The sequence below is a fragment of the Aspergillus versicolor genome (genome assembly GCF_001890125.1).
Source record: "Aspergillus versicolor CBS 583.65 unplaced genomic scaffold ASPVEscaffold_8, whole genome shotgun sequence".
NCBI classification, from domain to species: Eukaryota; Fungi; Ascomycota; class Eurotiomycetes; order Eurotiales; family Aspergillaceae; genus Aspergillus; species Aspergillus versicolor.
The window spans coordinates 1108624-1120199 of record NW_024467531.1 but is presented as its reverse complement, the minus strand read 5'-3'; the positions used below and the strand labels follow the sequence as shown (position 1 = coordinate 1120199).

Below are 11576 nucleotides of genomic sequence, written 5' to 3'. Positions count from 1 at the left end.
TTCAATAAAAATATGAATGCAGCAAAATAGACTTCCATTCAAATGAGATCATAGAGGCCCAAGCAACTACCTATGAATAATGCCAACAATATCTCCAACTGCATGGGTGAATGATAAGGCATCGTGGCGTGCATACAAAGTGTAACCAACCCCGCACGACAGTGTCATCCCTTCATATCCTTTATCTTTCTCATTTCTCTCACTTCTAATATCATCTCTGTTATAAACATGTCGGAAGAAATAAACACCCTCCTCACCCTGCAAGCCGTGCGCGCCAAAGCCCACCGCGTCTTCGACCTCGCGAAGAGAAACGCCCTCATCCACTTCGACTACCACCCAGACCGACTCGATGCAACAGTCGACTACGTGACTAGCATAATCAAGGTTATCATCACACCATTCTATCAAAATGCACCTCAAACTAATTTCGTTAATGACAGCGCGACTACGGCCCGAATAACTACACCGCCATCCCCCCGCACGGCCGCTGGCAGCACTTCGACACCGGGTCCGTCCCGCGCGTGAACAACCTGATAAACGAATGGGACGCGCGCGGATACGATTCCCTCGAGAAGGCCCGAAGCCTGGTTGATCTATTCTTTGTTTCGGTGCTGCTGGATGCCGGGGCGGGCGATACATGGCGGTTTATAGAGCCCGGAAGTGGGAATGTTTATACCCGGAGTGAGGGAATTGCAGTTGCTAGTTTGTATATGTTTCTGAATGGGGATTTCTCGGGAGATGACGGGCAGAGAGCGGATATTGTTACTGGTAGGTTCCTTATCTACCGATAGGGCAACGTCATAGGGTGGTGGATGCTAATACAGAGACTGTGTCCGTAGGTCAAGGCCTGAAAAATTTCTCTGTCCCGGTGTTATCAAAAGGATTCCAGATCGACGAAGCAAATCCGCTCGTGGGCGCCAGTGCAAGAGTCGAAATCCTGCAACGGCTGGGGGCGTCTTTGTTGGGGAACGAAGACGTTTTTGGACCGCAGGGAAGACCGGGAGGAATTGTTGGTACGTATCCACACAAATAATTTTGTCAACGGTCCCGCTAACGTGCAAGACTATTTGACCCGCAACGGGAGCGAGAATCCAAACCTTGACTACGCCGAGCTCTGGGGTGTCCTCCAGCGACTGCTTATTCCGATCTGGCCGTCAGACAGGACAAAAGTAGCTGGACAGCCCGTCGGCGATGCCTGGCCTTTGCGTGTGCTCAGCAAGCATGAAGGAACGGCAACAGAAGCCGTTGAGACGGGAACCATCGCGCCGTTCCACAAGCTGACCCAGTGGCTTGCATATTCGCTCAAGGTCCCTTTCGAACGGCTACTAGGGGCAACGTGGACGGATTCAGAGCTGGGAACGGGCCTTCCTGAGTACCGAAACGGTGGGCTATTCGTCGACATGGGGGTGATCACCCTGAAACCCGAGGCGTTGGAACGGGGTCAGCGGAACCAAGGCGGCGGGAAATTACCGTGTTTTGGCGCGGGAGACGAAGAAATTGTCGAGTGGAGGGCCATGACGGTTGCGTTGTTGGACGAGGTGCATGCACGTATTCTGCAGAGTGGGGACTTTGGTGATGCGAGGCTTTCATTGCCGCAGGTGCTCGAGGCCGGGTCGTGGAAGGCAGGCAGGGAGATTGCAGCAGCGAAACGGCCGGAGACCAAGTCGAGTCCGATTCTGAATTCGGGGGATGGGACACTGTTTTGATATCTAAAGTTCAATACTAGACGGTGGAATGCTACGTGGTATCAGCTCCACTGAAGGATCGGGGCCATACTCATCTCCAAGGGATTTCGATCACATAGTCTACTCTGGGTTGGAGACATGCATGATGATGACATCCGGCATCCTGATGGACCTGGTGTCTTACATTTGAGGGCAATCACGCTCCAGTACGTAGTATCACGCTCACACCAAGCGGGGCAGGCCAGCGGGGCAGACAGCGAGGCTGGTATAGCATCACAGTGCCCAATTTCGGAAACGGGCCGACACGGCGGGGCATTCCGAACGGTGTAAACGAAGTCCAGTCAGCTGGGCAGACCTAAAGCACGTCATGGTCCAACGGGGGCGATGGACGGTATCGCGGGGCCCTGATGGACGCAGTGCGGTTAATGTGGTATGCCAGAAGCAGAAGCAGGGGCGGGATGGCCAACGCATCATCACCCACAGTACCGGGCTCACAGGCTCACAGCTCACGGCCCACGGCTGATGACTGATGTGCTCGAGCCCTGCTTCTGCAGCTCGTCCCCGCGGCGCTTTTGACTGATAAGTGTGCGGATCCGATCGCTGCACTGCGGAGTGCGGACTCTGGACTGCCGAGGGCGCCCAAATGGCTGCGCACAAGTATTTTCCTACTGGCGGAGGGCGACAAGGATGGTGCGGGATGGCGCAGGGGTGTCTCGGAATAAGAATCCATGGCACCACGGGCAGACTGGCAGAGAATAGCATCACGGCATGGAATGGATGGATGCTGGAGGATGATGCGCGAAGGACACAGATCGGCAAGGGTCAACAACCTGAAGAAACGGCTCCACCGATGGGCGACATGGATGCCCGGACGGGCAGGTCATCAGGCTTAATTAGTATTGTGCTCTGGTGGACTCGGCCGCTGCGTCTGTTTGGGCGCAGGAGCAGCCTGCCGCTGATTGGCTGGCTCTGACGGCCGCCGGACACAGCAAGCGCAAAAGTTGGTCCTCCTCTCTGGCTGCTGTCCACTCATCGCTGGCTCGCGTCCCTCCGGCTCTGCTGTTGGGTCTTGATACCAGCGACCTGGGTCTGACGATGACTTATTAAAGCGCCTGGTGGGACACTTTTCCGAGATGTCCGTTGGGCCTGCGGACTTTTTGTCAAAGACACCACCATCCGTTCACCTCCCGCCCCCCCTGCCAGCGCCAACTGCTGGTCCAGACCAAAGAACCCAAGAAGTCTGAGGTAAACGTCTGGCTTTAGCTCCTCGCCTCGTCTCTTTGATGTCCAACTCGCTGTCGTCGCGCAACCCCGCTCCGCCCCTGGGCGTCGAGGCCCAGAATGCCGCGACTGACGAGGGCGCCTCTGGGCGCAAGCACAAGACCACGGCCTGCGAGGAATGCAAGAAGAAGAAGCTCAAGGTATGCCGTGTTACTCTTTAAGCTCCTGCTTGATTCCCGCCGCCTCCCTCGTGTTAACCCCGCGGGGCCTTTAGTGTCGGGGCGACCCGCCGTGTCAGCACTGCGTCGCCAACAACATTGAATGCCGCGTCGACGAAATGGCCGATCAGCGCCGCAAACTGCCCCAGAAACGTAAACTTGAGGGTCTGGAGCAATCCAATGACATCCTGATGCGCATTCTCAGCGCGATCCGCGACAGCGAGAACAAGCGCGTCGCCCAGCTGATGAGCCTTATCCGGAGCCACCCCTCCATGTCCGAACTGCACAAGTTCCTCCAGGAGAACTTTACTCGGTCGGACATTGAGAAATCGCCCGAGTTACGTGAGGTTCAGCTCCATGTTATGCGCTCCACTGATCCTGTGACGGAGGCCGGGGGGCCTGCCCCGCGGCAGCCGCGGCGGATGCTGGACGTCCGCCGCCTCGCCGATAGCCCTGTCTACAGGGTACCGGCCAAACCCTGGACTACTGTGACTGACGACGATGACCTCGTTTCTCACCTCGTCTCTCTTTATTTCACCTGGAGCTACCCGTTTTTCTGCTGGCTGGACCGGGAGGTATTCATCAGAGAGATGCAACGGGGCGACCTCAACAGCCGGTATTGCACGCCGTTCTTGGTAAACGCAATCCTCTCTGAGGCCAGTGTATGTTAAATAAGTCTATCGTAAATGTCTTGGGCCGCTATATGGCTGGTTTACTAACCGAGCTCCCGTATAGTATCATTCTGATTACGCAGAGGCCTTTACCAAGCCGAACGACCCGATGTCGCGGGGCCAGCACTTTCACGATGAAGCACGGCGGTTGCTCGATGAGGGAGAGACGGAGGGGACCGTCAGTATTGCTACTATTCAAGGTCTTATGATCTTATGGGTCAGGTCAGTTCCTTACTTTGAGTCCGACATACAGGGGCTGATGGAAACAGGCTGGTTCTGATGGGTAAGGATCGCGTGGGCTGGGTGTACCTGAATCTTGCATGTCGCGCTGCAGAAGAATATGCAACCTCACATTCATCACAAGCAACTGCGGAAGAGAGGAGGATAGAGGAAACGGTCGTGAATTGGACACTCTGGGGCAATTTCAGCATGGCGGCGTATGTTTTTTGCAGTCCGTGATCTGATATCCTTGCTAACTGGCCCAGTACCGCCTCGGCGTCGCTCATGAAACACATGCAAACTGAACCGCCTCGACGTCCCCGCGTTCCTATCAACCACCAGGACCCAAGGGATGTCTGGTCCCCGTATCCTCGTTGCATCGACCCGGTGCCAGGTCACCACATCTGCGTCTTTGACCAGTGGTGTGATCTTTGCTGTATCGCGTTTACCGTCAGCAAGGCGTTCTACTCGGTTGAGCACCGGGTCCCAGCCTCTGAAACCGTTGTCATGGTCAACGATGTACATCGGCGATTGCAGGGTTGGTATGCCAATTTGCCGCCGTGTCTTTATACTGAAACCGCCGAGGTGCCTCATGTTGTCGGTGTCCAGTATGTACTCTCCAGCCTCCTCATGATTGCCACGACTGACCTTTCAGCCTCTTCTACCACACTACCATCATTCACATATTCTGGCTACTTTCGTCGTACTATGACTCCACCGGTGAGTACGATAAAGCTACGTCGGCTCGACAATTGACTCATGAGAACGCTCGACGCGTCGCTCAGCTTATTGGTATTCACCGTGAGCGTTGGGGAATCGATCGGATGGCCCCCTGCACTATCCAGTGGGTTACTACCGCTTTATACACATTACTAGGAGCACTCGACTCACTCGACAATCGTAACGCTTTCACCGAGCTCTGCATTCTGGCCCGGTCGTTCTCTAGACAGTTCCCTCTCGGGAAGGGTATTATGCGGATGCTCCAGCTCACCGCGAAGCAAATGCAGCTATCCCTCCCAGAGGAAACCGACTCACTTTTCAGCGAATTCGCTGCCGAGAACTGGACCGAAAAGGACCGGGAAGCGTTTAGCAGTTTCTATCCCCACTTCCAAACGGTAATTCGGAACGGCCCAACAAGGCCGGATGATCTGGCTCTCGACAGGTTCCTGGAGAAGTGGGACAAGCTGACCATCTCCGATCCATAAGGGCCTTTGTGCAGCCGCAATGGATTATGACTGTCAGTGCGGCGCATCGCGATATAGCCGACGAGTCGCGAGAGTATATATTAGAATTGCGCGATGTAATTTCTGGGACACTACCCTTCATATATACCCTAATTATAGTCCTGGGGTCACTTTTCGGCATTGTTATGGTTTGGGACTCGCCCTCCAGCACCTTACCCTCACTATCCGTTGGCGCAGCACAGTTCACACACAGGGAGTGTGTACAGCAGGCTTTTGCTTCGCGTGCACCGCCAACGCACGATTACGGCGATATGATTTATACATCCACTTAGGCTTCATCTGGGGCCCTCCTGATCCGCCACTTTCCCGAGGCAGGATCTTGGCGAGAACGGGCAGTGCGTCGGGGCCGGTGTGCGTTTTTATGACCATCTCAAGCACCCCAACGCACGGCCCAGATGGATATAGAATTGCAGTATATAGTAATACCACCTTAATGCTCGGCGATCTCGCCATTCTCTGTTTAACTCATGGCACCCCACTGTCTAAGGCTGAAGGCACCAGCCAAGGAAGGCCCTTGTGTCCAACTAGCACCAGGACGGAAAGGATCCAACAATACGAGGTTGCGAGGCCTCTCACTGCTCAGCCTGGTGCATAAAATGGATAATGGCAGTGCCCGGCCACTCAATTTCATTTCCGCATTTTTAAATAGCAAACCTCCCCGCAGTCGCCCATCGCTGTCTCCCCGACGATGCTGGCTGTTGAATGCGATCGCCCACAATGACCGACGGCTGGACCCCCGACATTGTTGTCGGGGTCGATTTTGGCATGACCTGCACTGGTGCTTATCTCTCCTTAAAATTTTCACTTCTTGTTAAAATAATGCAGTAATTAACTGGGCATAGGTGTTGCCTATTCACACGGACCCGACTGGCCGCCCCCAAAACCAATACAGCACTGGCCCGGTCTAATCGGGTCGCAAATCGCAACAAAAGTGCCCTCCCATCTTTTGTACACACCCACTGATCTAAAATGGGGCTTCCAATGCGAAGAAACCGTCTCGGACTCACGCTCCACTTCAAATACCCCCTCCACCTCAACCAGCGACACCGTCGCCGCAAGGGCAACCGACATCATCAAATACTTCAAACTAAACCTCGACTCGGACTTCACGGACTCACGGCCCGATGCGCCGACGCGCGACCAGGCGATGTGCTATTTCCGCGACTATATCGGCTGCGTGTACCGGTATGTGGTGGACTACTTCTCGCGCAGCTTTCCGCGGTTTGAGGGCATGAAGGTCGAGTTTGTGTTTAGTGTGCCGACGACGTGGAAGGATCCGCGGATGGTGGAAGAGTTGAGGAGAGGCATTGAACTTGATCGCGGTCGAGACCATAGGGCTGTTATTGGGCTAACAGAGGCGGAGGCTGCGGCGGTTTATGTTTCGGGATTGCATTACCAGGTTTGTTTTCTGTATTGACCGGTGTATTTTGATAGTGGGTGGCTGATGGGGATAGAAAAATGATGTGATCCTGGTTTGCGATGCTGGTGGAGGAACTACGGACGTGAATGTTCTCAAGCTAGCCAGTGGACCTGGTGAACCTACGGTTTATGAACCGCTAGGATTTGTCGAAGGTACATCGACTGTTTTATCATATCCTCTCCTTCCTGTCTAATGTACCTCAGGGAAGCCTGTCGGGTCAGTCTTCATCGATGTCGGCGTCCAGCACCTCATACGCACCAAACTCGAGCCCATCAGGGACTCTCTTCCGGCACCAGTAGACGAGATCGCGTGGCAGATGATGGGAAGTCGGTTCGAGCGCTACAAGTGCTCGTTTGGAACAATGGGCGGAGAACTTGAGACGCTGAGGCTCGACCTTCCCGCGTCAGTGTCGGAGTCGGATTTCCCTGAGCAGGGGATCTGGAATCGGCAGTTACTCATATCTAGGTTAGGATTCAGAGTTCTACTGGATGCAACAAACTAACGAGACTTGCAGAGCCGAGATACAAGAAATCTTCGACGAAAAGATCACGGATTTGACCCAGTTACTGGATGACCAGGTCCGCAATCTACAACTCACCCACCCAGCTCAGAAAATTGTCTGCTCCCCATATCGCGAAGTCTATTCAATATCTAATTGAGGAAACAGTCCTTTCTCGTCCTCTCCGGTGGCTTCGGTAGCTGTCCCTACCTCCGCAACAGTATAACCGAGCGCTATGAAACACCCACGCATCTCTGGCCAGAGGGCATTAAAGTGCTCACTGTCGATGAACCGTATTCTCCCTAATAACTCCCATTGATACCAGTGTTCTAACAAGCACAGACAACTAGCCGTCGTCCACGGCCAAGTCATGAACCGCACCCAACAAATGCGCACCCACGCCACAGTCTTCAACCACCTCTACAGCCCCGTCAGCTACGGAGTAATCTGCGACTGGATTTACGATCCGAGTAAACACTCTGGGGAAATAACAAGATTCGACGAGCGCAATATGAAGACTTACGCGGTGAATCAGATTGATTGGCTTGTAACGAAGGTACCATCCGCCCACCACCGACATAGCATCATGCTGATCTGCTTAATACAGGGCGACCTAGTCTCAAGGAGTGGAATATCCAAATCTTTCCCGCGCAAAATCTCCCCGCGCGATCTATCCCGGCCTTTTGTGGCCCAGATCGTCATGTCGCAGCGCCCACGCGACCAGCTCCCACAAAGCATGCTGCATGGCGACGCAAAGCTCATCTGCGAACTCGAAGTCGACACCGCCACCGTCGAGAAGAAGATCAAGAACAACCACTGGTATAACCGTTCGCCGGTATACTTCCTCGTCAATGTGATTGTGAAGCTGCTGATTGAGCCGGCGGGACTGCAGTTTGAGCTTTGGAATGCGAATGGGGACCGGATTCCTGCGCGGTCGAGGATTGCGAGGACGAACCGGGATGGCCCTCTTGCTAGTGTTGGTGCTGGGGTTGCGGATGCGCCTATTACGATCTGGTGGGAGAATATTGCGGAGTTGCAGGGTGGGAGTCAGCAGGAGAGGATCAGCCCGAGGCTGCCGTTACAGAGGGCGAGTAATGTGCCCTCGGAGGTTGGTGGAGGGCATACGTTTGAGTTGATGGGAGATGCAGGGCTGCCGCAGCAGTCGGCGGGTGGTGGGAAGATGAGCCTTCCTGCTTATCGATAGTTCTTTACGTGCTTGCATGGATACCCAAGAGTTAGTACCTAGTATAAGTCTAATCTGAATCTCTGTTCTTATCAAGTCTGTATTCCCTGGAGGGTCTCCATGTTGTTGCCAGGTCAGAATCAATGGATTAACACTGGCGTAGGCGCTATCCAGCCATCTTCTACCTGTCTTAACCAGCAGTTTCACTATGCTCGTCAAGCAAGTCCATCCAGCGATGCAGAGTAGATCCACGGAGAATTCGGGCAAATAACCGTGTCTCCGCATCAAGAACGCAAACACCAAGGTCCAAGCAGCGCCACAATCCAACCACCGACGAAGGTACTTCGAGGAGACATCCCAGCCCCATTAGATCTGCTGTTTATCTAAATAGATTTAAGGCGTCACACACCAATCACGTCCAATATTCGCCGCCCGGCCAGGACGCTTCGGGACTAGCTAGGCCGACGCTCGTCTGCAGACAAGATCGACTGATCGGTAGAATTCTAACAGGTGGAAATACACGGCAGATCGGAATATATCGAACGGTTGCTCTTACATACTGCAACTGGAAGCAACAACGGCCATCACAACTCAGCACGATGTATAAAATGTTCCTCTGCCCTCTCCTATGCTCTATTCCATCCACAGCACTCCACCAAAATGCATCTCTTCCCCACGGCCTTAACTTTCGCATCCTTAGCTACTGCCTCTGTCGAGGTTATCTCAAGTCGCGACCGAACCACCTGTACCGTCAAGGCTCTAGGAGACGAGCAGAACGATGTCCCCAACATCCTAGATGCATTCGACAAATGCGGCCACTCCGGCAACATCGTCTTCCCAGAGGGCGAGACATATTGGATTGGAGAGCGTCTGAATCCACATGTTTCTGATGTTACAATTGACTGGAGAGGCACATGGCTGGTACGCTGATACCTATATTCGATTCACGAGTACTGACTCTGGCAGTTCTCGGATGACCTCACCTACTGGCGAAACAACTCGTACCCCATCGCCTTCCAGAACCATGCAGCCGGATTCGTCCTCTCGGGTCGTGACATCCGCATTAACGGTCAAGGGACCGGTAGCATCAACGGTAATGGCGACACTTGGTATACAGATGAGGCTGGGGAGACGCAGCCCGGACGTCCCATGGTACCTACCTACCTTCCTTGCCCTACAGAGTACCCAGACTTTCTAACAAATATTCAGCCATTTGTCTTCTGGAATGTAACCAACGTGCAAGTCTCCAACTTCGCCGTCGACCAGCCGCAGCTCTGGTCCATCAACATCATGAACGGCACGAACATGGACTTCACCAACATCACAGTCACCGTAGATGCGAGTTCCGCTCCAGAGGGCGAGAACTGGGCTCAGAATACAGACGGATTCGGTATTCACCCTTCCCTGGAATATTCCTTGCAATGGATGATAAAATGCTAACGAGATAGACACGATGGACGCGCACAACATCACACTGCGAAACTTCACCTTCACGGGCGGGGACGACTGCATCGCCATCAAGCCGCGCTCGTCAAACATCCACGTCTCGGACATAACCTGCAACGGCGGAAACGGAATCGCCATTGGCAGTTTGGGCCAATATCTCGAAGACTCGAGCGTGACCAATGTCCTTATTGAAAATGGTAAAGTCCCTGGTACTCGGTTCGGGACGTACATAAAGACCTGGGTTGGCGTGCTCGTTGAAACAGATAGCTACGAGTCCGAGTATCTTCCTCGCGGAGGGGGATGGGGTTCTGTGAGGAATGTTACGCTTTCGAATATTGATGTTTCGGACGCGCAGCGTGCGGTTGTGATTTCGCAGGATAGTGGGGGTGAGTCTAATGAGACGGCTCAGGGTACGAGTAAGATGGATATTTCGGGGGTTCGGTTTGAGAATTACTCGGGGAATTTGGCAGGGGGTAACGAGGTTACTGTGAGCTGTAGCGAGGTGCATCCTTGTTTTGATATTGAGTTCACGGACTTTGAGGTCGTGTCCGAGGATGGGGATGAGATTACTGCGAGCTGTGAATGGACAGAAGAAGGAGGTGTTACTGGGATAGATGGCTGTTAAGCTGTTGGATTAACATTACTATATTATGAAGCTACATGTATATCAGGTCTAGATCCAAGTTATGCAAGCTTAGAAGAACTCTGGACCACGCCAGCAGATGCCTCAATATCATCAGTCTTGGGCGTAATAGTCCCCTCGCTAGCTCCTTTACGCAGACCAACAAGGGTAACAGGGTCGGTTTGGACAAGGTACATGTACCAGTAGTATGTCCCTGTATCAATTAGCACCAACCTAGAATCAGGAGTATACTCGACCTACCCACGAACAGCCCCCCACCAACAATATTCCCTAGTAAAGTCGGAATAATCCCCTTCCAAATATACAACCCCACCGAAATGCCAGGCGCATCAAGCCAGATCGCCATCGGGATGAACGCCATATTAGCGACAACGTGGTCGAAGCCAAGCGAGACGAAAGCATAAATCGGTAACCAGATTCCGATTATCTTCGAAGCCATGTCGCGGCCTTGCAGGGCGAGAAAACATGCTAAACAAACAAGCCAGTTGCAGCCGATACCGCGCAAGAAGATACTGTGGAATTCGGGCGTGACTTGTTTCTTTGTTGCGAAGCTAATAACGGCTGATTTGTACGGGTCTGCACTGAAGACCTCTCCATCTAGTTTTGTTAGATATGGAAAATGGGTGTGATATATGGGACATACAGCCAAAGATGATAGCGACGACAAACAGCGATCCACATAGGTTTCCCCAGAAGGTGACAAACCAGTGCAGAAGCATCTTGTACCAAGGGATCTGGCGTTGGAGAGCGGCGACGGTGGTGAACTAGCAGTCAATTAGCATCAAGTATAGTCAGCTTATGATAGAGAACGGACCATAAACGAGCCCGTGCAAAGATCAGCGCCGGTGAGGATGATCAAGGTCAACCCGTACGGGAAGACCAAGGCACTGATGGTGCGCATCAGACCTGGTGCATTTTCCTGGTACCAGGGGCTGCTGTTTGTGCTCAGTGTTGTTCCACAGGCCAGAGCCAGCAGGCAGCCAGCAGACACAGCGCTGAAGAAGACCTTGTCCAGGCGCATCTTCCCCTTGAGGGTGCCGGCCCGCGCGACGGCCTCGGTCACCTCGGCCGGGGTGTAAGCATCTATCGAGGCGGGCATGATGTTTGGTATTGTTAACCAGATTATT

At 53.4% G+C, this 11576-nt stretch overlaps 5 protein-coding genes across 5 annotated transcripts; 4 read left to right on the top strand and 1 right to left on the bottom strand.

Moving 5' to 3' along the window:
• Positions 1-228: 228 nt before the first annotated feature.
• Positions 229-1706, top strand: ASPVEDRAFT_55054 (URC4/urg3 family protein; the record flags this gene model as incomplete). The annotated part of the gene is made up of 4 exons (XM_040815012.1): positions 229-384; positions 441-768; positions 840-1013; positions 1063-1706. The coding sequence occupies 4 exons, from the start codon at positions 229-231 to the stop codon at positions 1704-1706; spliced, it is 1302 nt and encodes a 433-aa protein (XP_040670775.1).
• Positions 1707-2708: 1002 nt separating this feature from the next.
• Positions 2709-5330, top strand: ASPVEDRAFT_829340 (fungal specific transcription factor domain-containing protein). Its single transcript, XM_040817288.1, has 6 exons — positions 2709-3106; positions 3181-3786; positions 3860-4017; positions 4065-4232; positions 4281-4622; positions 4670-5330. Exons 1-6 carry the CDS (start codon positions 2969-2971, stop codon positions 5217-5219), a joined length of 1962 nt encoding a protein of 653 aa, XP_040670774.1. The 5' UTR covers positions 2709-2968; the 3' UTR covers positions 5220-5330.
• Positions 5331-5975: 645 nt separating this feature from the next.
• ASPVEDRAFT_86375 (Hsp70 family protein) lies at positions 5976-8381 on the top strand (the record flags this gene model as incomplete). Its single annotated transcript, XM_040817832.1, has 8 exons — positions 5976-6036; positions 6101-6657; positions 6713-6830; positions 6882-7143; positions 7193-7295; positions 7346-7470; positions 7520-7733; positions 7785-8381. 8 exons carry the CDS (start codon positions 5976-5978, stop codon positions 8379-8381), a joined length of 2037 nt encoding a protein of 678 aa, XP_040670773.1.
• Positions 8382-8902: 521 nt separating this feature from the next.
• On the top strand, positions 8903-10767 carry ASPVEDRAFT_44555 (putative extracellular exo-polygalacturonase). The gene is made up of 5 exons (XM_040813073.1): positions 8903-9281; positions 9327-9512; positions 9570-9750; positions 9809-10642; positions 10690-10767. The coding sequence occupies exons 1-4, from the start codon at positions 9021-9023 to the stop codon at positions 10429-10431; spliced, it is 1251 nt and encodes a 416-aa protein (XP_040670772.1). The 5' UTR covers positions 8903-9020; the 3' UTR covers positions 10432-10642; positions 10690-10767.
• Positions 10491-11548, bottom strand: ASPVEDRAFT_137551 (formate/nitrite transporter family protein; the record flags this gene model as incomplete). The annotated part of the gene is made up of 4 exons (XM_040807404.1): positions 10491-10642; positions 10690-11046; positions 11093-11213; positions 11264-11548. 4 exons carry the CDS (start codon positions 11546-11548, stop codon positions 10491-10493), a joined length of 915 nt encoding a protein of 304 aa, XP_040670771.1.
• Positions 11549-11576: the final 28 nt, after the last annotated feature.